General features: G+C 43.8%; 1 protein-coding gene across 1 annotated transcript in view; it reads right to left on the minus strand.

The window, feature by feature from the left end:
- The window catches only part of SEMA5B (semaphorin 5B), a 186,166-nt gene that overhangs the window by 22,757 nt on the left and 139,990 nt on the right, over window positions 1-23,419 (minus strand). Inside the window, exons 12-17 of the mRNA XM_009274988.1 lie at window positions 15,351-15,468; window positions 8,949-9,130; window positions 5,683-5,826; window positions 4,036-4,183; window positions 2,434-2,659; window positions 1,558-1,776 (exon numbers count right to left, since the gene is read on the minus strand). Coding sequence (XP_009273263.1) covers window positions 1,558-1,776; window positions 2,434-2,659; window positions 4,036-4,183; window positions 5,683-5,826; window positions 8,949-9,130; window positions 15,351-15,468 — 1,037 coding nt within the window. The remainder of the gene's footprint in view (window positions 1-1,557; window positions 1,777-2,433; window positions 2,660-4,035; window positions 4,184-5,682; window positions 5,827-8,948; window positions 9,131-15,350; window positions 15,469-23,419) is intronic.

The following is a 23,419-nucleotide window of genomic DNA, read 5'->3' on the forward strand; positions in this document are numbered from 1 at the left end:
ATTCCATTCCATTCCATTCTATCCTATCCTATCCTATCCTATCCTATCCTATCCTATCCTATCCTATCCTATCCTATCCTATCCTATCCTATCCTATCCTATCCTATCCTATCCTATCCTATCCTATCCTATCCTATCCTATCCCTTTTTACAAAACAGCGTTGTCATTATTATTATATTGTCTCCTGATGCTTCACCTGCAGCAACAGCAGATTTACTTGGGAAAAAAGTTCTGTACAATCTAAGTGGAGCTTATATGGCATCTTTCTCTGGGGGTCCCGAGTCCTCTAGTTCCAACCTTCAGGAAACAGAAACTCGGAGGCTTTATCTGAGCACAGCCCCATAACAGGTCAACAGTAAAACTAGGGAGGGACTTAAGATCCCTGATTCCCACCCCACCTTGTCAGGCTACTAGACTGCCTGACTTGCAGGTCCGTAGGCCATTATTTCAGAAGATAATAACCTGATGACTTAGTGCCAGATAAACCCAGGATTTGTGTATGCACATTGAGTGAGGCAGGGAAGGAGGGACACACAGAGAAATAGTAATCATGCACTCAGAACAGATTGTAAAACATCATAGTGTCCAAGGGGAGAAAACAGCACAGAAGAAGGGCACAGACATTAGTGAAAAGCCACTGAGAGCTTCCAAAATAGTACTAATAGCTGCCTTTATAGTGCTAGAGTTATTTTCTTTTTATAGGCCATGGAGTGCAATATTTGACACTCCTGCTACGCTCTTGCTGCACACTCTGATCATATTTTCCTATCTGCATTGGAATTTTATCTTTGTATTGAATTTTAGAATCATAATAATACTATTATAATATAGCATTTTCAAGTATAGGCCACAAACTATATTGCCAGAGGTAGATAATTGCTAGAACTGCAGAGAGGCAAGGTAATTTGTGTAAGATCACTTAAATTTAGTTTAGAAAGTTATTACAGAGCAAGGAGAAGGATAAGTGAGAGAGAATACAGTAGTCAACGGTCTATTATTACTATTCTGGACCAGGAGTGCAACATAAACATGAGGACAAACTCGAAAACCAGGAAACCAGGCAAGAATACTCCCTGCTGGCTGTGCAGGAAATGGTAACTGATGTCAAGAGTAGATGCCCATCGCAAGAACAATACGTAAGCAGGAGAGGGGGAAGAAACAAGTGTTCACAAGAAGAACCGCCACATCAAGCATCTCTACACAGTATTAAGCCACATTTATTAAGCCTGTCTCCTCATCAAGGTGCAGATGCACCATGATGCCCTCCACTGGATGGAGCATCAAACCTTCTTGAAGCAAAAAATTGCTAGACAAGCCACAATACTACTTCCTCTAGAGGATGTGGCTGTGTTACCCTCTGAGCCTAGGTGAAACATAAGTCATAGCACTAAAGATCACACACGTGGGTCATTACAATAGCTTTAAAAAAAATTAAGGAAAAATCCCCCAAATAAAAGAAAAAAAGCAGCTTGGAAATACTGATTTTTTTTGTGACTCTACCGTTAAGACGGGAAAGAACACCTCTGAATTTCATGCAGGAAGATGATCATGGTTACCTGGGCAGGGATGCGGATTGCAGTCTTGGTACTCCATCGCTGACCCCACGCAGGGCAAGCCACCATTTTTAGGTTCAGGGTTTGTGCATGTTCTCTTCCTGATCCTAAAGCCCAACTCACAGTCCCTGGAACAGGAAGACCAGGCCCCCCAAAAGGACCAGCCCCCATTGATAATCCGTGCAGAGGTCTTACCAGTCTTGAGGAGGTCATCAACAAGAGCTTCAAGGAAAACAAACAAGACACCACATGATCACAAATTAATCAGTTGTTGGGATTTTAAAAAGGGCTTCAGCTCATGAATAAAATCAGGATTTATTTGCCTGGGGAAGAGTTTCTGTTGAAAGCCCTTAGCAAGAGTTTTGTTCCACAGGGTTACAGCTAAGCTAGACACAAAATGAAATCTGTACACACACAAACTGAGTCTACTGATAACCTTGAAAAATGACCTTTCTGGGCAGCAAATTGTAGCAGTCGAGGCTGTGCCCTCAGGAGACTGCCTTGCATCACAGCAGTAGTGAAGGGAATAACCCCAGAGGCAGTGCACAAGGGGACCTCCAGAGAGAAAGAAGAGTAAAGACACACTGTCCTGTAGAATGGCTCTTCTCTTCTCTACACCCTCATTACTTGCCTCTTCTCTTTGGGGCCCCCTGGCAGTAGCAAGAACAAATCTATACACTGCCATAAGCACAGAGTTCACAACTGCGTTGACCTCTTAAGTCATGGGGCTCTCTCCATCCCTGCCATTCTGCAGTGATACTAGTCATACATGCCCAGACTTATGTAGACACAATCAGGTTCTGGTTGTTCTGAGAGGATCCCCCTTCCACCACCAAATCTAGGCTTGCCCTACGGTCCCCCAGAGCTGGCAAGACGTACAGTCAGTATCACACACTGCTGAGCCATCATTGGGGCAGAATCGACTCTCGGTCTTCTTCCTCCCAAACTGCAGCTCATGGGGGTCGGACAGCTGGGCACGGCACGTGTAGCGGAAGCGTTGTTCCTGACGGGCACCATTCTGGGTGATGTTGACAGGCATCCAAGGGGTCCAGGGTGTATTCCTGCGCACCTCCGGGCAGCTCTCTGGGTTGCAGGTCTTATATTCCTGCCGAGAAGAAAACCCACTCTCTCCTTACTTATTAAACAGCAGCAGCCTAACTGACAGAGATTTATTTACGCCCCAGAGTATAAGAGGGTACCCTCTGTATCTAAAACAACCTCCATCCACCTTATCTGACCTCACAGATACAAGCCAGTGCTGGGCACAGCACAAAATGTGGTGACTATGGAGGCGGTGGTGGTGCATATTTTCAGGTGGACCTCAAGGGTGGACTATGCTTGCTCTTTTTATTTCTCCCTCAGGTTTGCGTTTCTTTGCTGACTCAAAGTCCTGTGGGGCTTCGAAAGCTTGGTACATTATGGGCAGGAGAATAATTCAGGCAATAGAAATAATAACAGCAAACAAGTTTCCTGCTGTGACCCTGAGATGCTGCTCCCACGTCAGCCTAGAGGAGCCCCATGAGGACAAAATGTCAGTTATGTTTATTCCTTGGAAAGTTTATTGTTTTATTTTTAAGATGGGTTTAGATTCTCTCTTTTTACAGCTATTTTTGTTTGGTTGGCTTTTTGAACTCTCTAGTGAGGACTGTGAACCATTTGCCATCCTTGGTGTAGAGCATCCATTGAGTACAGACAACATTCTGGCTGGATGGGGATGCAGTGATTTGGGGTCTTTACAATTCTCACCACTAGTGAGAGGAATTCCAGTGACAAACATTGCGTTCTTGTTTAAAAATAAATAAATAAACCAGTCTTTTCTGGCAGAGGGAAAGAAATGTAATGCTTCAGGACTTTATGATTCTAGAGTAAATGCCAAACAGCTTGTGAACAGATGGGAGGTTCCAGATCAAATCTGCTTACACTGAAAGAAAACTCTCCATAAAACTAATTAAAACAGTTGCATGAAACATCTGCCAGAATAGAAAAGGGAAAATAAAGAGAGAAAATGGGTAGCCATTGCCTCACTGATGGGTTAACTAGGGGTTTGACCTGTTGTTTACTCAAGTATGACAGAGAGACTCATTTCTGATGCATGTGGGGCCTCCTTCACTCAATAGGATCATCCTTGAGAGTGGGACAGAAGAAAAAAAATGTATAGTGCTTTCAGGTAAAGGATTTGATATCTAAGCTTACAGAGGCCTAAAGGAAGTCCTCTGTACACCAGTCTGTCCTCACCTGCGTGCGCATGTGTGCACACATACACTGACATACACACTCTCACACCAACTTCATTGACTTTGGGAACCTGCCACCTCTCTGCTTCCCAGTTCATTTCAGCATCCTCTCCAGCAAAAGCTGAGGATATCATTTTCTTTTAGCTCGAGAAATAAAACCAAGATGGAGATAGGAGTTAAATACCAAGTCCCTAGATGCTAAATGTCAATAGGTGCCCCTTATGCAATGTCAATAAACAATACATACCACAGCACAGCCTGGACATGTATTTCCATTTTCACAGGACCTCTGCCTTGAATGAATCCCTCCACCACAATTCACACTACATTTATTCCAAGGGCCCCATGAAGACCAAAAAATCGGTAATGGACATGGACTGTTCTCATTACAGAATCTGAAAGAAGAAAGTGCATTGCTCAAAAAACATCCATGTCGGCACATCTGAGGGACAAAATGGTGATGGACACAAGACTGCACGCTGCATTTGGGTGCGATCCATGCATGCACAGAAAGCCAGCAGAAGGCTGACACAACAGTCAGATTAGCAATATTCGTGTTCATGGCAGACAACTGTACCCTTTGTACAGAACAGGGAGTGGTTAACCAGGCTGAGCTCACTAAGACAGTTGGAATAAATGGTCAAGATCAGATTTTTGAAAAGTACTCTAAGCTCATAACTTTTATGCACTGAATTCACAAAAGAGTTCATAAACTGAAGCCCATGTGTCATAAAGAGAGAGAAAGTGGATGGTAAATATTTTCAACGGGATGACTAATGGGAGGTCAGCTCAACAGTGATCTGTCACTAATGGCAGGTGCTAAACACTTGACAATCTCTCTTCACACGATCTGGCCCTTACTGCTGCTTGGACCCTAAAAAACTAGTGTTTGCAACTGGAGCTGAACTAGATGCTATATGCATCTAAAAGCAGGCCCTAAATTAATGCTATTTCATGCTCCTTTTTCAAAAGGTAACTTTCAGCTTTTTAATCAACATTGTTCTCAAATTGAATCACACAGGACTGCAATTTACTCAGATGTAGTCTTTAAAACCCAAAAAGGACCATTCTGAATGGCCACAAATCAAACCAAACATTAAAATGTCCTGATTCAAGGAAGTTAAATTAATTGCCCTTTGTATTCTGAGAAATTCAGAGAGATCTGTCTTAAGTGACCACTCAAGGGACATGCAACAGCCTACTGCCAAGCAGAGGTGGCCTTTAATGAAATGTCAAATCTGGAAACCAAATTGGGATGCCTTGAAGCATGTGTTTAACGAGGGGCTGGGCTTGAAGAAGCAGATGGCTCTGTAGGTTCAAAAAGTATTGTCTTTTAGTGATTTTTGCATGAAATTTGCTTAGTTTAGAGGGGAAAAAAGATGTTTTTCTGATGTGAAGCCCTACAAAAACTCAGCCCTGAATCTGTGAGTTAAGCTATATTCTGTCTTGAACTTCTTTTGGTGCATCAGCACAATTAATACAGACTTAGGAATGGTGCAATTGGCAATGAAACCTGCACATATTCAACTGCCTCCTCAGGGACAGATAAGAACAGTGTAACTGTGTCTATAAACTCTATACTGCTAACAGCAGGCACAGCTTCTCCTTTCGTTGAGGAGGTCAGCCCTCTGTTTGGGGGACAGGAATACTTGTGAAGGTCTGAAAGGTCCTGCCTGAGAGGGGAGGCAGCTCTGAAGTCTCTGATGGTCACAGGCTCATTGAAAGAGAGTGGCCATGCATGTGAGCAACCTCATCCCTCCCAGGCTCTGGAATTCCTTCTGCTTTGTGCATTCAGCCAAACAGCCTTAATCTGCATTCACAAAAGAGCCACCACTTCCAGCTGCCAACATTATAACCACAAAAGTGAACACCCAGCATTGTGAACATCTCTTACCTTTCTTCCCTGCTCTGTCCAACGCAGACCCTGCCCCCGTACCGTGGAGCGGGGTTGCTGCAGGATCGCTGGCGGACCTGAAAGCCTATCCCGCAGGAGGTGCTACACGGGGCCCAGGAAGACCAGGGTGTCCAAGCACCATTTCTAACAAAGGCGGTGAGAAAGAACAGGTTACCTAATGATCTGCCCACGTCATGCCGTGCTTAACAACAAAACACATAAGGCACTGACAGGGGAATCATTGAACTCATTGGAGAAGAGATTATTCATTTCAACCAGACTTTATATCAGCAGAGATCTAGAAAAGGGAGTTTCAAAAGTGCTTAGCATTGGCCTAACTTTCCTCACATTGAAGTCCCTAAGAATTGGAAAGGAAAAGAATGAAGGCAATATTGAATGATTTTGAAAATGCCTCCTAGGATTCGCTGGGCAACAGTGTGGTTGCTATAACTCTCACTGACTATTCACCCATCATCTCCTCCATGTCTCATAACCCCCCTTTTCTGAGCCAATGGCTGATCCCAAAGTTGTATCTCCTGGACTCTTCTGCACAAAGAGTGCAGGTTTTGAGGCTCACCAATGCTAGTTGTGCCAAAGGATGTAAAAAACCTACCCTCTGCTAATTCAGTAGGTACTGATGCTTTAAATCTCCTACAGCATTACTACTGCCAGCTCCCATGGTTTTATCACAAACCTCGTAACATTTGGTGTTTTCCTAAAGTCTTCAGCATTGAATCCTATTAAGTGGAAATCTCAAATTTCATTAAAAATAACAATAATTGCTTCTAGCTTTCATGGCTGCCTGCAGACGTCACTGTAGTGTGACCTTAAATCTGAAGAAACCAGAAGGCAATTAAGAGCTCAGAGGCAGGATCGAGTTTCACAGTTTAATGAGTGATCACATCTCTGCAGTGGTGACTTAGCCTGAGGCAGATGTGATGTAAAACCCCTTAGTTCACACCTCAGCGACAGAGATGTCAGCAAATGCTCTCTGCCTCACTCCTGCGACAGGCTGAGCATGTGCAGGTGGCCGGCTCCTGCGACGCTGCTGCCATGCGGTAACCCAACCGCGTGCCTACACAGAAGCCAACATTTTTATCTTTAAAATCTTGCATTCATTAAAGCTCACCTTCCTCTGATTTGGCAGCACTACTGAACCTTGGAGCAGGAGAGGAGGAACTGTACCTCATCTCTCCTGGGCTGCAGGTTTCATTTCGTATGGAGCCAGTGGCAATGCTCTGTCTTACCAAACTGCCTAATCTTGACACTTCACTGCTTTAAGCCAAAAAATCTTATTTGTTTTTGTTTTTTTAATAAAGAAAAACCTTTCTAAAAAGTCTAGTAAAAAAACAACTCAGGTGCTCTCTGGTTCTTGAAAGCTAAGCTCGAAAACAGATGTTAATTTTCAAAGCATTTACTGAACTAATAACACTGCTGGCAAGAAATATTTTCTGGCATAGCACCAATCAGGGCAGAGGATGAAAGTTAAAACCCACATAGCCCTTCACAGTTTTTGTATTTGTTATCAAGTCTTGCCTGTTCTTGGCAGCTTTATTTCAGAAACCTGTTAGATATTTCTCCCCTCCTCCTCTTGTTCTTTCATCCCTCTCCCTCCTTCCCTTCCCCTCTCCAGCCCCAAACAAGGTGAACAAGAAACTCACTCATATAAAAATCCTACTATTCCATCTTATTCTGCCATGTTCTAACCCACCTGCTACCTCCCCACTCCTTAGCCCAAAAGAAAGATTATATGTAAAATCACAAAAAGAAAAAATCAAATGGAAGGTTGCTGTTATTGCAGCAAAAAAAGGAAAGTAATTTCTACTAAAAATTCCTCAAAGAACCAACAATTCTCAGCATCTATTTGTGTTTCAAAATTTTTAACAGAAATAAAGACACCTTCCATTTTCAGATCTCCAGCTTTCTAATAAAACTCAACTTCAGGCATCCTGCTCCTTCTTTGCAAAAAGAAATCTCAATGCCATATGAAGTCAATTAAAGGAAATTTGAGGGCTGAGGCGGATGTAGGATGACCAGATGTCCCTATTTTTCAAACCATGCTGTTTTCCTATGTCTTAAGAGTGAATAATCTATTTTTCATCCCCTTCTTAGAAGCTGTTCCTGCCTCTTTTGCCATCAGAGCAGTGCTGAGAAACCCATCCCACTGGCATGCTTTCCATTTGCCACTGACATAAAAAGCCTGCCTTAGGAAGGCTCCGCTCAGCCCACCATGGCAGCACAGGGCCAGAAATGACTGCACGCCTTTTGGGCAGCACAGCCCACAACTGGAAGGAAAGATGCCAATTAAAACAAGAGTATTGCTGAATTTTTGGTGCCAAGACCAGCACTGATCTCCAGGGATGAGTCAAGACACAGCTGTCCTTAATGGAATGAACGTTTATGGAGAAGATAAAGTAGATAAAAACTGTATTGACCCAATATTTACCAAAATATTGGATGGCCCCACCCTGGTTAAGTAGTGCTTACACTATTGCGTCGTCTTTCCTTGAGTCATGACATGATATAGTCTGAGGGTGGTGGGGTAACATGGACACAAACACCGTGGCTATGTTTGAACACCCGACTGGAGGACATTTAGCTTCCGTACTGCTCACGCATGAGCTTCAGGATTCCCTGGAAAGGCAGCACTTCGACACAAGCTGAGCTACATACGTTGTTTAAGTGCTGTCCCCAGCAGGCATGCCTCCTAAGCGCTGCTTGCTGCCAGACGATGATCTGTTGCTTTCACCTAGCCAGCGTGCTGCAGACAGTTCACAGACTCACAGAACAAGGCAAACAAGCCTTGCTCGGAGCTAGGCTAGGCCCTGTCTTTACAAGCATTGCTCTGAAGGAGCTCTGCTCGCTTTTGGCAATGCAACCTCGGAATCCAAACTCCGAAATATGATGATCTTGAGTAGATTTTTTTAGCTTATTGCTGGTCAGTTGGCTAACAACTATGCCTGCCTTACTCACCTCCTCCTGATGGGTCACTACTCACTGTACAGTTGAGGGAAACCGAGGCACAGTGTAGGGAAGGTTAATGCGTACACTAATTTGGGGTGCTCATCTTCCAAGAGCCCTGGCTGAAGGGTCTTCTCTCAGAGCCCTTGGGCTCCTTCATTTTTCACTGACTTCAAGCTGGACCTCGCATACCTCAGTTTGGCTGGGATACAACAACATGGTCACAGAAACACAAGGAAGGAGCTAAGCTGTGGACAAGCACAACTCTTTTTCCCTTCCTAAAAAGCACAAAGATGCTGAGGTACCTTGAGCAATTTGCGACCTCGATCCTGGCCCCTTCACAGCTGCGACCTCCACAGCGAGGACGAGGGCTGTCACATGAACGTGACCTACACATACAGGAGCCTGTGCTGTCCCCATCTGAATGCTCACACAGTTGCCATGGGGACCAAGGCCCCAATCTTCCATTTGTTGTCAGGTTTTTCACCTAATTTTAAAAGAAAAAAGGTCATTAATAGCAAGTTTACATTTCTGGAGACAGCCCCACAACAGAAATAACAAACAAAGCTGCCGGGAGGATTAGGATGCAGCTTAGATGGGACCTGTCTGTGCTTGCGAGCAGGATTCAAAACAGAGGGTTGTTTTCAGACAATGCCGCATCAATATTTACTTTCCAAATTCCACCCCGCATACCTAACGTGTGCGCACAGGCACCCGAGCCGACCCAGCCAGCACCACACTAGGCACAAACACCCATCTGCCACACCACAAAACCACCGCACTCCCTCATCCCACACTGCACAACTTCAGCCTTTCAAGCAGTACAATGGCCAGTGCTGACTGTCCCCACTCCATGATGCTCCTGCCTCTGCAGTGCTTGGGACTGCTCCTGCAGAATATTTTCTGAGTTAGCATTTGTATAACCATAGTGACCAGCTGAGACCGGGGCCTCGCTGAGTTTGGCCCCCGGAGCCTCGCTGAGTTTGGCCATGTCCAAATATACAGTAAGAACTGGCTCCTTTTCTAAACACAGCCATAGCCTAAATGGCTAAACTGGGTGAAGGATAGAAAGTGAAGGAGATGGTGGTGACTAGAATTAATGCTGAGGATCACATAGTGGGCTAAAGAGCAAGGATTCATCTCAAGGCAATTTATAGACCAGACCACACTGCTATCTGTTTCCTCTGCCCTTTGTTTCATGCCTGTACAGCTCCAAACAGGCCTGGGCTTGAGCTTCCTGTGCACTGCAATGAAGAAGTAAAAATACAGTAGTCCTGGCAGAACAAAAGCATGAGGAACAGAACTATTTCAGCCCAGGATTGGTGAAGACCTTCCAGGAGATAGGGTGTCTGAGCTTGCTCCCCTGTGCCTTGTTTTAACCAGTGCTGCTAGGTGAGCCCTAAGCCAAGGGCTGGGGGAGCAAGCTGCTAGGGCCCTCACCACCAAGGCTGATTTGAGAAGATGAGTGCTGCCTGATCCTCCCGAGATCGCTCCCAGGTCACTGCTGCCTTCTCGTGCCCACTCCACCACTACTGCAAAATCCAGCAACTCTAGGACCATGTCTGGGAGGCTGCTCTGAACACCCCTACCTGACTTCCCCTCTGCTCCTGACTTCAGAAACACGAGGCAGAAAGACATCCATGCTGGCCCTGCCTAGGTACAGCTATTTCCTTGCTACAGCACAGTACCATGATGCACTCTCCCCCAGCGGCTCCCTCCATCCTCCCCACCCCATGTCCCAAAGCGCAGGGCCTCGCAGGTGGGATGTGGCTCATCCCCACTGGTGTCACCCATGGGGTGGTGGGATGCTCAGCAGCTTTGGTAAAACTGCTGGCAAAGGCAATTCTGGATTTGGCCTCAATGTCACATGCAACCAAGGGTGAAGAAAGGAAGAGGCTGGGGCCCTGGCGAACAGCCCTGGCCCCAAATCTGAGACAGCGACCGCTGACAAACCCCACTGTGCCATGCTTCACTGAGCTCTGCAGTCAGCAGGATCAGTCCCCTGGGCCGCCCCGGGGGGGGATAATTTCTCCTGCTTTACAGATAAGGAAACCAAGGCACAGAGAGGCTGTGAGCTTGCTCGGGACCCATGCAGAGAGCCAAGCACAGCCACGGGAGAAGTGCTTTCAAACACTTATGCTCTGAAACACGCTGCTCTGAGCTTATTCTCCAAGTCTGGCACTATGTTAAACACTCACGATGCACCTCTGGTGGGCTGTCATCTTCCCCTCTCACCCATCTACAGGAGCATCAAAAATATGCAGCAGTGGCATGGAAGTAATTTAGATCTATCACTGTGCTCGTCTGGCTGTAGTCAGGGGGGTTCAAGCATCTGTTGTAAACCTTTGTTTGCAACAGATTACCATGTGGTCGTAAAAATTTGCTCTGGGCTGCAGGTTACAAGGCAAGATGCCCAGAGAAGAGAACACTGAGTTTTGTTGTTGTTGTTGAATTTGTTGTTTTAAACACGAATGCAGTAAAAAATCAATACAGTTGGGTTGCTAAAAGTCAGGGGGGAAACAAATCAAAAGAACTACTTTGAGATATTTAATACTAGATTTTTATCTCCGTTATCCTCCTGCCTTACAAAAGTCATAATCCAACTATTGGATCATTTCTATTCATTTTTGAGCCAGAAAGCCTTGCTGATTCCAGCAGGGAGTTCTGTTCAGAAATCAATGGCATGATATGGCCCGTGGCTTCAATTAAAAAAAAAAAAAAGCTGACAAATAATTATTGGCTCATAAATGATACTGGGAAGCAACCCAAAAATTAAACAAATAAGCAGCCAAAATGAAAATGCTGAGAAAAAAAAAGCTGACAAATAATTATTGGCTCATAAATGATACTGGGAAGCAACCCAAAAATTAAACAAATAATCAGCCATAACGAAAATGCTGAGATTTATAAACATGTCACGTTGTGAGTGTGGGAAGTTTTTATACTTAAGAAATTATATATGGATTATTATTCCATCTTTAAATTCATAAAAATATCTCCAAAAGCGCAAACTTGGGAAGTGGCATAAAAACCCATATGCATTGATCTTTTTCAGGAATATCTTTACAAGGCAAATCCTTTGTAGCCAACACAGTGCCCATCAGACAGAGAGGACATCTTTAAAAACACATGTGATCAAATGCCCTTCTCTCACCCGACAATATTACCAATTCCAGAGTTCTCACATTTTGTAAACTGACATACTCCCACCAAAGGCATTCACCTTTTCGTTTCTTCCTTGTACCATCTAAAGGCTCAAGTGCAGGATCTAAAAATTCAGACTGACCATTCCTACCCCCTGCTACCAGGATATTTTCAATGTTTATTCTGATATTACAGATAAGGCTAGAAGCATTCCTTGTTCTTTCGATTCATCTATGCTTCCTCTTAGGATTCAGATGTCAACTGCTTATAACTTTGCCAAGCTTCAATTATTTCAGCTGGAAGTTTCCATGTTGGCTGTTTGACAGAAGCTGAAAATTCTTGCAAAGTTTCAGTCAAAATATTTCAAGCATTTCTACAATCAAATCTAGGGAAAAAATGTCTGTAAGTAGCAACCTTTTCCTTGAAACAAGCAGGTGTTCAGAGCAAGGAACTGAACTTTATGTCCTTGTAACACCTTTTTGCAATCTCCATGAAAAGCCATTCAAATCTGTCCAGGGTATAAAATCCTTGGGAGGTGGGGAAGAAAATTCCCAGTTTTCAGAGGCTCATAGATTTTGATCCTGGCACCTGACGTCTTCTCTATGCACTGGGCATACTTCAGCGTGGGCCAGAGCAGGATTATCCTGGGCACCGCAGCTCTGAGTGGCTGAGCCCACATGAATTGAGAGCAGGGTACAAGTCTGCTAGACACCCCAAAAAAGGAGTGGGGAGTCTGGCACCGATTAGCAAGAAAATGGAGTAGCATGAACCAGATGCCAGATGACTGAGATAGGGGTTTGCTGGACACACAGAGTGGGACTGGGATGAAAACCTGCGAGGAAGAGCACCATTTGGCTTGGGATAAGGAGAACTGTGCACTTTATTGGGAATACTCAATTCCTGACTTGCCAACCACCATCAACAGTGACCCCATGAGCTTGGCTAAAGGAGTCTGTTAGCCAAATCTAAAGTTCCTTTCCTGCTGGTTGCTCATGTTGGCGTCAGTAAGATATTATAAAATAGGATGTGTCTTTTTTCAGTTTTCCTAAAACCAAAAAGCACCTCACTTCCTTCTCCCAAGCCTAAGAAGAAACAGCATGCAATCATGTATTCAGGACTCCCTGATATGACACATGCACATACAGGGAAAAGAAGAGCAGCATGTGCAATTTGTGTCCTATCATTTCTTAATGTTAAAATGTTTGACATTGCAACCTTAGCAACGAACCTTTAGGAGGTTCTGGGTGTTACCTGCTAATAACATATATTAACCATTGCCCAAGGTACTGTGTTAACACTGTCTGATTAACCCTCTATCTAAGGTCCCTTAATATTAAAGCTGTGGTACAATGTAGTGCTGTACAAAGTTGTTCAGACTAGCTCTGAACAAGCATGTTTGCACAAGAGCAGCAGACAAGTTGTGTTAGTGTTGTGGTTGACTCACACAAATGCCTGGCCCCTGCAGGATACAATTCAATAATATGCCAGTTCTGGCTTTAAAAGTTGCTGCATGCCAGTCTCTCAGCTGTGCCAGGACATCTGTTTGTGGGCTAGGCTGCAGAAGAACTCACTGACATTATCTGGGTTAGGAAAAGTTTATTTGGGAGGGGTGCTTTTAATCTACGCTGTGTCACACTTGAGTGTGATCTCACATACAGCTGTACCAGCACAGCTGAGCGTCTGGTGCTCGGCCCAGGAAAGTGGGGTGAGAAAAGCCAGGACTTCTTAAGACAGTAACTCATCTAACTAAACTCCCAGACAGGCCTTTTTCAAGAGTGAAATTTGACGTTGGGTCACTGCATTCCCCTACGTTTCAAGCGGTCATTTGTGCATGCTGCCCTAGACTCTTGCCTCTGTTGACCATGACCTTTATCCTGCACTGAACACAAGGAAATACTTGGATGTTGCCGATATAGGTGTTTAAATGAGCCATCCCACTCCACGCTAGAGGTGAATTCATTCCAGCGAGGGGCAGAGGAAAAACAAAAAAGAAAGCACTTGCATGTGGATTTTAAACAGCTTGGCAGCCCATCAGTCGAAGAGCACAAGGCTGATGTATGCACCAGAACGAGAGCACCTAAACAGAAAACAATCTACAATGGAAATGCTAAAACATGTAAAAGTAGCACCCCAAGAACAGCCAAAGCTCCTGAATATTCTGCGCTGGATTTTTATGACCTTGAAACAATGATCTGGAGTTGCCTGTTCCCTAGTGTGCACCACAGCAGACATGTTCAAACTAGAGGATTAGCACCTCACACACCTATCAACAGACACAGGCATTAAGCAGGACGAGATAACAGCATGGGCAATCAAGAAGCACTGCATCCCAGTTCAACACAGGAGGGTTATAAACACACAAGCCTCTGAATCCAGCAGTGAAAAACTTAAGCCTTGCCAAGCTGAGGATTGATTGAAGTAATGACTAATATTTCCCGGGAAAATATCTGAGAAGTAAGGAAGATAAGGGGAATAAACATCCCAGCACCTCCAGACAGAAATAGCATACTGAAGATATAACCCATCCAGTCCACTCTCTCGATCTACTGGACTTAGCAGTATTAACATGCTAATTGATGTTAGATAATAACGATGGACATCCATGAGAATTTCTTCTCCCCTCTCCACCTCCCCAGTTTATTTAACAAGACTGGTTTTCCTCCCCAACCACCTTGCAGGTACAGTTCAAGCAGCAGGAATTAAATTTGGCCAGACAGCTTCTGGGGATCACAGCCAGGAACTGGATATTGTCATCAGAGGAGGGTAGGTGGGTGGGTCAGAAGGGAGCTGGAGAGCCAACTCAAACTGATTCAAGCAGAGACGCTTTTTTTAAACTAACTGCTGCATCTCATGGAGACCAGGGCAAGGAAAGAAGACCATCTCCTTGAAATATCACAAAGATTTGGTCTTTGGTCTGCTAAATTGAGGTTAGAACCAGACACTCTTTTTCTCATGCTCCCTCTCTTAGATACACTCTCCCCTTCCCTCTTGTTCTCCAGTACATACTGCATCTTTCTGTTCCCTCTGCAAACCATCCATGCATGCCCTGTTTCTCTGCTGCTCCCTAGATGCCTCTTCCTGCCAGTGCAACACTTCTTCACCAGCGTTGTCTCCTGGGCCCAGCTCAGGGATCCAAAAGGAAAATGAAATGTAAAGCCCGAGGATGCTGTACATCAGCTATTCCGATTTCCCTGACCTGCAGGGAAGCCAAGGAAATGGTGCAGACAGTGGAGCAGCCCTGAGAAAGCTCAGGTTTCATCTGGGGCTTACACGGTTCTCAGCAGTAACCCAACAGCATGATCCAATCTTCTTAAGGCATGGGTGGGCATGAGGAGGACTGAATGCTTGCTTTGGGATCCCCCTTTTGGAGCAAACAAATACATTTACGGTCTCTGTGCTCTAAACAAGAGGCTGTGCACAGATATTAGTGTGTGCCACTGGCCTCTCCATGCTCTCCTAACAGCCAGTCCTCATCAGGCTGCCTCACCTTCTCTCTCCCTTCTACACATACGCACACACTCACGCACCAGTATATACAAAATATTTCCACGCCTTCCACTTACTGGGCACTCAGTAATATTTTGAGTCCACAGGCTCATGTTGGAGCTGTCCTCAATGGTGGTGCATCGCTTCTGCTTGTTATCCCAGCCGCAATAGGGGTCTCTGGCTCCTAGGCATTCCCTGCATGTGCAAAGAGAAAAGACCAAAGCTTTTTAAGACTGTCTAGCTCTAAAGACACATATTCAAGTGTAGTGCTTGTATATGACAGCTGTCAACTGCACCGAGGCTCAGCAGAAGAAACAATTTCTTCTAAGCAGAGGTTTACCTGCTTGGAAGGGGAGAACAGCTGAATAGAAGGGTGATAGGACACAAAGCAAATATCACTCATAGAAGCTGTAGATTAAAAATCAGTTCACTCCTCTCCAGGGCCTAGGGAAAAAAAATGACTTTACAAATTTTAGTCAAAGAACACTTGTCATTGAGATATCTTTGTGCCCCCATGTAATCACTCAGCAGGCCAAATCTCACACAAAGCAACCTCTGTGAGTATGTTTTCTGACACTGTGTCCATCCAAAGGGGTTAGACAAGCAGAATTAGCCAATGGATCAGTAATAAAGGCTTTCTATTAGTCTTGGCCTTCACTGGAACAATGGTTTCATTTATAATCCCAACATCAAGACGTCAGTTTGGAAAAGTCACAGCAGAACGTTATTTCTAAGCTTTTGGCTGCTTTGAACACTGCTGTATTCATTTTCCTCCTGAATCCATATTTACAGGCTAAGTGTGTGTTCCCAACATGTGAGCTGCTAAAGAAAAAAAACTAGGGTTACTACTGCCGCTAAACAGAGAAGGTCAGTCACAGAATTAGTCTGTACCAGTAAAATTCAGCTGTATTGGTTGTTCCCATGAGTTGCTTTCAAATTGTTAATTTTCATTAAGAAAACATAACAGTACAAGCCACATGATGCATGTATTAGTGAAAGACAAAGCAGAGAGGACTAAACCTAAAAAGATTTGCAACATATTTTTTATTCCAATGATCCATTCTCCTTTATCACACAAAAGGCTGACAGGATCTTTCCAAAAGTCCCAAATGATTTGAAAGCTGCCAATCAGACAGCAGCAAGGGACCAAGGGAAATATTCAGTTCAAGAAGTTAAACAGGAGAGTAATAAAATTTATTCTAAGTGTAGGTATCAGTATGATAAATGAAACTCAAAAAAAAAAAAAAAAAAAAGAATCCAATGCAATGAGATGTGAAATGTTCCCTCCCAGAAATCTTTGAAATCCTATCAGAGAAAGAGTGAGAGAGAGAGAGATACACACAGACACACGTGTATATATTTATATTTTAATTATGAGTTTCCAGTTTGCTCCTACATGGCAGCTCCTACATTTCCTCTACTAAAGATTTCACACACACAGTTGTAAGGAACATAACTTTATCTTTCATGCTTTAGGAAGGTAGTTACAATGACTGTCTCTACTACATTTTTCCTTCAGCTGCTTCAGCACACCCAAGGAAAAGGCAAAGATGATTTTGTCTCAGCCCCAGGCAACAGAACATCAAATATTTGCCTAGAAAAGACTCAGGATCCTCAGTCCAAGGATACAGAAGGGACAAGTGCTGCTTTCCTCATTATTCTCACTAAGGACCCCCATCCTGCTGTTTTGGCAACCCCCACCACCCTCATCCATGAAGTGGGGCTGCCACCATGTCTGGAGCTGCCCTTGCCATCCAGCAACCCTTCAGCAAGGGCAGCACCCAGTTAATTACTGAGCAGACACCGGGGCATCTGCCCACCCTCTCGGTAACTCGGCCCTTCAGGAGGAAACTGGGCAGTTTCTAGAGAGAAAAATAAAAATGAGAGAAGCAACGGGGGGGGGGGGGGAAAAAAAAAAAACGACAATTAAAAAAAAGGTTTGGGGGTGTTTTTTTAAAAGAAAAAGTGCCTGCTTTTAGTTAGAGAGCCTTTTAGTCAGGCTTTCAGACCCTGACACCACGTACATGCTATTGTTTCCAACTGCATGAAGCCATTTCGCTGGGCACCCAGCGAGCTGAGAGAGGTCATTGTAATTCATAACAGGGAAGGCTGTTGCGAGCATCACCCTATTATGATACACATTTTCTCTGAGTTTAATTTATAGGAAAACATGCGCTGCATAAATTCAGGAAATAATCTCCATATGTTCTGTGCTGCAGCCCTCAGCCACTCCGCAGGCTGCAATATATCCCGGTTAGGCACTGACCACTTTGCTGGCACTATCATAATGTATGTCATGTAGCTAATGTGCTGCTCTTGGCTGAGAGCGTCGAGCTACAGATCTCTAACGGTGCACTCAATGAATCACAGCCCGGTCCCCTGCCGCCGCCACTGACCCCCAGCTGACGGGCCATCAGTAACCGAGCTGCAGAGCCGCCAGAAGGCCATGATGCTGGGCCCGGTGCAGTGCTTGTTGGCGGGGAGCTACGGCCATCCTGCGCTGCGCTGTCCCTGCGCTCTGCATCCTGGGTGTAATGGATTCCTACCCAGCCTGGGCTCTGCTGGGGTGTCAAAACATGCACTCTGTAATTTAACAACCATCAAAGTCCGGGACTCCTCCCCGTCTGACGGCAGGCCCTCAAAACCATTTGAAATCTAAAAACAAAATAGCTATGCTGTCTGCCTCCCCTCAGGATTCGGAGCCTACTCATCTGCCTCAACTCTGGTGAGAAACCTATTATATCAGCTGACAGTGATACACTTAAGGGTGAGGAGGAATGTATTTACTTCCACACAATTTGCTCCATTTTTTTGCCTTTTGTAAGCAGGAAAAGCATTACAATGTGCGTTACTGCAAGAGAAAAACATTTCTGGCAAATACTTTAAGTGAACACTTCAAAATCCACCCTAATTTATATCCTTACAATATCTTTGGAATATATATCCCTATTTATGTCATTAGAAGATAAAACCACACCAGCAAACACACACCAAAAGACAAATGTATGTATGCATACATGCACGCACAGATCAAAATGCCTCAGAAATATGCTGTCATTCTTAGTGGATCAGGCACCACGATGTGGAAAATGTAAAGATATCACAGCATTTCCCTGTGCTCAGAACACAAAATAAATTGAAATGCTTACATGTAAATACCATTTTGTATTATGATAATAGTAATAGGCTTTAATATGAAAGTCTCACACAGGCCACGGGACCCGAAGTCTCGCAGGGCAGTATGTAAATACTGTGAAATAAGATACAAAGGAGTTTACATGCTATAATGAAATTCTGATGTTTCAAAGGCAATGGGACTTCTGCCACTGGCTCAGTGGGGCCAGATTTCATACTGTACATACAGGGAACACCACACTTAGGTCTCCTCAGTGGCAGGCTGGGAATGCCTCAAGGAACTAACAACACGCTATCATCTCCCATCATAATTCACACAGGTAGAGGGAACCCATTATCCCAGAAGACTACCCGAGCATAACAGGTTAACACTGGCTATATTAATGCTAATGACTTAGTTAATGAAATCCCACAAAGTGGGATGCTTGTGGAAGTAAGATGGTGATGATACCACAGGGTCCGTGCCCCCAGTTCCCCTCTGGCCATCTACTAACCATAGCGCATTCATTGAGGACTCGGGAGAATACCTCTTAACGGATATCTAAGAGGTTGGATTTATTATGACAGGGCATTACTATCAATAGCAATTCACTTTAATTCATTGCCTCACAATAAATGTCTTATCTGAGGCATAAAGGCATACACTGAAAACGCTCAACTGAAAAACAATTCCATTTGTATCTCCTATTCAAGGTATTTTTTTCTCCGGTTCCTTATTCTCACTTACCAAGGACATTTGCATGAAAATAAGTTCTTACTCATAAAAGCTCACCTGCTGCCTGCAGTTTGGGAGCTGTAAGCCTCCCTGTTGTTGGCTGTTGCAATCATTTCTACAGCAGTGATCTGGGATAACACAAAGGATTAAGACTCTGCAAGTGGGGCACTATCCACAGCCCACTGAAGTCAATGGAAACTCTTACCTATGACTGAAAAGAGTTTTTATGGGGCCTTTGAAGCCTGGCGGTGCTGAGCCTTCACTAATAGCATGTGCTGTAAAAAGACTTTTGCTTCCAAGATGCTGGTCCTGCCCAAGATCTCCTTTATTGTAACAGCCTGGATGACGTCTTCTTTCAGAATCTTCATTAAAGCTTAAATGTCTGTAGTTCACAACTTTTTCATCCCCACTTTAATTTGCTCTGGGGCTAGATAACTTCATCTTTTGGTCATTTTTCCCTGAGACTTAAAACTTTAGACTGTGTAATAAATGGATCATCAAATCAATAGAACCAGACTCAAGAGATTAGGCTTCAACAGACCAAAGGAAAGAAAGAATTATTAGAGCTTCTTCCCATTCTTACTACCAGACAGAAGACACACAAAAATGCCATTTTGTACCAAAAGCCACAAAACTGTCATCCAGAGCATTCACACTGAAGGACTCTGCTCCTCTCATCTGCCAGGACGTGCTTGCTCTCCTGGTTATCATTCCCTCTCTTTTCATTTACCTCTTTCTCACTCCTTTTTGATGACTAAAAGCAAATAGGAATGGAATGACAGGATGTGATGGTCTGCAGAGGCCGCACTCTAGACCCAAAGACTGAGAAGCTCCCTTCCCAAACAGTGTTTGCTCACAAAACCCTGCCACTGCACCAGGAGAAGGTTCTGCATTTTTGCTGATGAGTTTGGAACCTGCAGTGAACATCACATTTGCCAGGGATATACGATAACTATCATAGCACCTAGTCCTTTAAACCCCCATGGGCATCACCAGTTAGTTCGTTAAGAGGCACAGAGATAGCAGCACTATCAACTGGTGCGGTGCAAACATTTATAAGCCTGATCCTGCAAGGCACTGAGCAACACTCATCTGTGCTCAGCATCTCAGGAGCATCGGCAGCACAGGAGTTCACCTTGCTCTTTTGGGGAATAAGACCTCAGAGTTTCACACTGGTTTGTTGCACTCTTCGAGCAATTAACTCTGAGGGAACAGCCCTTTGCAAGCAATACGGGGGTTTTAGCTGTGTCTGTTAGTTGCAAGCATGAGGCTGTGTTTAGCAGGCAGGCATTTCCTGACAAGGTTAGCTTACTGTCCCATTGCTGTCAACCTGCGGAGGGGATGAACTAAACAAATAATCATATTAGCTTCCAGCCAACCAAATCATCATTACTGACAACCTCAATAGCCTGTGCAAGGAAGAGTGGACTTCTGTCTTCCCTAAAGCCAGATGGCATGAAAAGAGAAGAATAAGAATCAAAAGGATGTTCATGGCTTAAGAAAATAAGATTAGAAAGGGGAAAAAAGCACCAGGCCTTCAAACAATCCCTCTAATTTTGATACCTTTAAAAATTCAAACTGCAGAGATGAGTTAGTGATCTGTACAAATCCATTCTCTTACCCCACTGAGAAAAGAAGCCAAGTGGAACTGAGCTGCTTTAGCCAGACACTGGTCAAGTACCAGTTTCAATTTCTCAGCTGGTGAATGCAACATATTCCGTGCCAGATGCTACTGCCCTTTCCTCAAGACAAGTAGCCACAATCTTCATAAGCAATTAATGGGGCTATTTGTGGAGCAGGGCACTACTCCGGAGGAGCATACTACAGCTCACAGGTACCACCACTGTGAGGGCTGCAGTTGATGTTAATCTGGACAGACAAGGTTTGGTATTTTGGCATTTGATATTGGACGCAGAGGCAGAGAAGCTGAAGTGTGCATGTGTTGTGTGCGTGTGTAATTTATCACCCACACATGCTTAGCATCAGTGATTGCTGCTCTGCACATGATTTGTTTTGAATGCATAAATTAAAGCCAAGGTGTAAAACGACCTCTAAAACTGAGGTCCATTTATGAGCCAAACACATGTAACTTATTTGAAAGAAACAGTGCGCATAAGATTTTCAGAGGCAGTTTCACCTCATTTTCCTTTCCACATCAGAGACCTTGGCTTGCTAGTTTCCACCTCCTGCACTACCATTTTCAATATCACTTTAATTGATTGTGGTTTATAGATTATGGCCTCGCACAATCTACACAACAAACTATTCCAATTCTTACTTTCTGACATCCCATTCCATCATCTTTTAGCAACAGTGACTTCTTTATTGGATAGGTGTTTGTTTTTATTTTTAAAGCCGTGAAATAAAACAACATTGCATTTATTCAAATATGAAGATTAATGCCATCCCGAGAAAAATTCTGATTAAATCTGGATTTATGTTTACATCAGTAAAGCAGGTTATTAAAAAAAAATGAATGTGTTCCTGCACAAACACTTAGAAACTCTTGTCACTGTGCCAAAGAAAACTGACCTCTAATAAAAACAGAAGCACAGAGGGCCTGTGACTACCAGTGATGGGATCAGTCATCCACAAAAAAACTCGGATACTATTGAAGACCTAATGAAAGGAATAGCCAGAAGGAATTCCTGAATGCAGGGCATGTTTGTCTGGATTGTGAAGCACAACTGTTTCCTAGCCTTGGCAGGCTTTTGAGCCTTAAGAAAACATGCCCCCCAGGGCTGCCATATGGAAAGAGGCAAAGGGGACTAGACATCCTTTTGGAAAGGCAGCTTGGGCAAATCAGTGCACTCACGTGTTATTCCCTGTCTCTGCCCTGTGTCAGTCAGTGTCTGGAAGCGGCTGTCAGATTAAGATGTGCTCTGCTCCTGCGTTTCTGCTCTGCGGTTGCAGACGTAAGACTTCTGTGTGAACATGGCAAATTCCTGTAGTCTGGTGGCGTAGGTGGATACGGGAAAAAGGGTGGTTTAGGCAAGAGCAAATCCACTGCAAGGGACACAGACAGGTGTTTTACATAGCCTCTGCAAGGTGCTGATGATTTAAGAACATAAATTATGGTAAAATGGGAACTTAGGAAGGGAAAGAAAACTGCAAAGGCAGAAAACTTAGAAAGAAATGTGAGTGATGATAAAGAAACCTGAAAACAGTCTACAGTTCTCATCCAGGCTGCACAAAGTAATCCATATTCAAGCAGCTCCTTTGTGAAAGTTGGATTTTGTTAAGCTCTGGGTAATTATTTTCTGCTCAACAAGATGTCGATTCAACTAGACAGAGCCTTTGTAGATTAATGTATGTTGGAAAAGGCAAATAAATATTAGACCACCTACTACACCCTGAGGATCTAACACATCTCTTGTCCAATGCAGGGCTATTTTAACATTGCATAAGGAGCAAAATGGTCCTGCCAACATATTCCCCATTGCTTTTTCCCATGTAGTCATAAGAACACCATCAAACAATGTCCATTCCACTTTTTAACAAGAGACAACATCACTTAAGTAAATGGATATTCTTGAAATCCAGCCGTACCCCTTTGCAGACTGGAGTGTTCCCATAGATCTATAGTACTTTGGTATTTTGACATGTGAAAGACACACTAGACATACAATATTAAATTTTTCTACAACCCATACATATTTTATGTACTTATATGTACTTTTTATTTTAAAAAATATTGGTTTTATATAGACAGTATAAAAATATTTATTTTAAATTTTAAACTTAAACCAACAATAACAGATTTGCTCTGGCTCCAGATACTTTCTCCTCCCCAAACAGGTAAAACAGCACATCTCCTAATAAAAAGTTAATGACGCATCTGTAGTGATATATTCATTCAGTATTGGACACATTTGTGTTTTACACTGCAAATGCTGCCTGGAAGCTTGAGACATGAAGCAAACCAGCCATGGCAGCAGTAAGGCTGTAGACTCTTTGCATCAGGAGCCATGTCACTGAATATGACCATTGCTTAGAATACAAATCTTATGACATAATAGTAGCAAAGTGCAAGAATTGACAGATGCAATGGATATCTGCCCTGGGGCTTGCTGGTAGCTTTAGTTATTAATCTTGTTTGTATAACAATAGCATCAATGTCATCCTAATATTACATATTCCAAGAAAACTACCTGCTTTCCTGTCAGTCGCCACTGTGTTGAAACTAATTTCACATAGCCCACCTAGCAGGCATCAGATGGTAATGACTTTTAGACATCATTGATCTGAGTTGGCCTAAAGCCAGCCTGCTAGAGGTAAAAGGATCCATACGCTAAA

Source organism: Aptenodytes forsteri, unplaced genomic scaffold (genome assembly GCF_000699145.1).
Source record: "Aptenodytes forsteri isolate BGI_AS27 unplaced genomic scaffold, ASM69914v1 Scaffold255, whole genome shotgun sequence".
Classification (NCBI taxonomy): Eukaryota; Metazoa; Chordata; class Aves; order Sphenisciformes; family Spheniscidae; genus Aptenodytes; species Aptenodytes forsteri.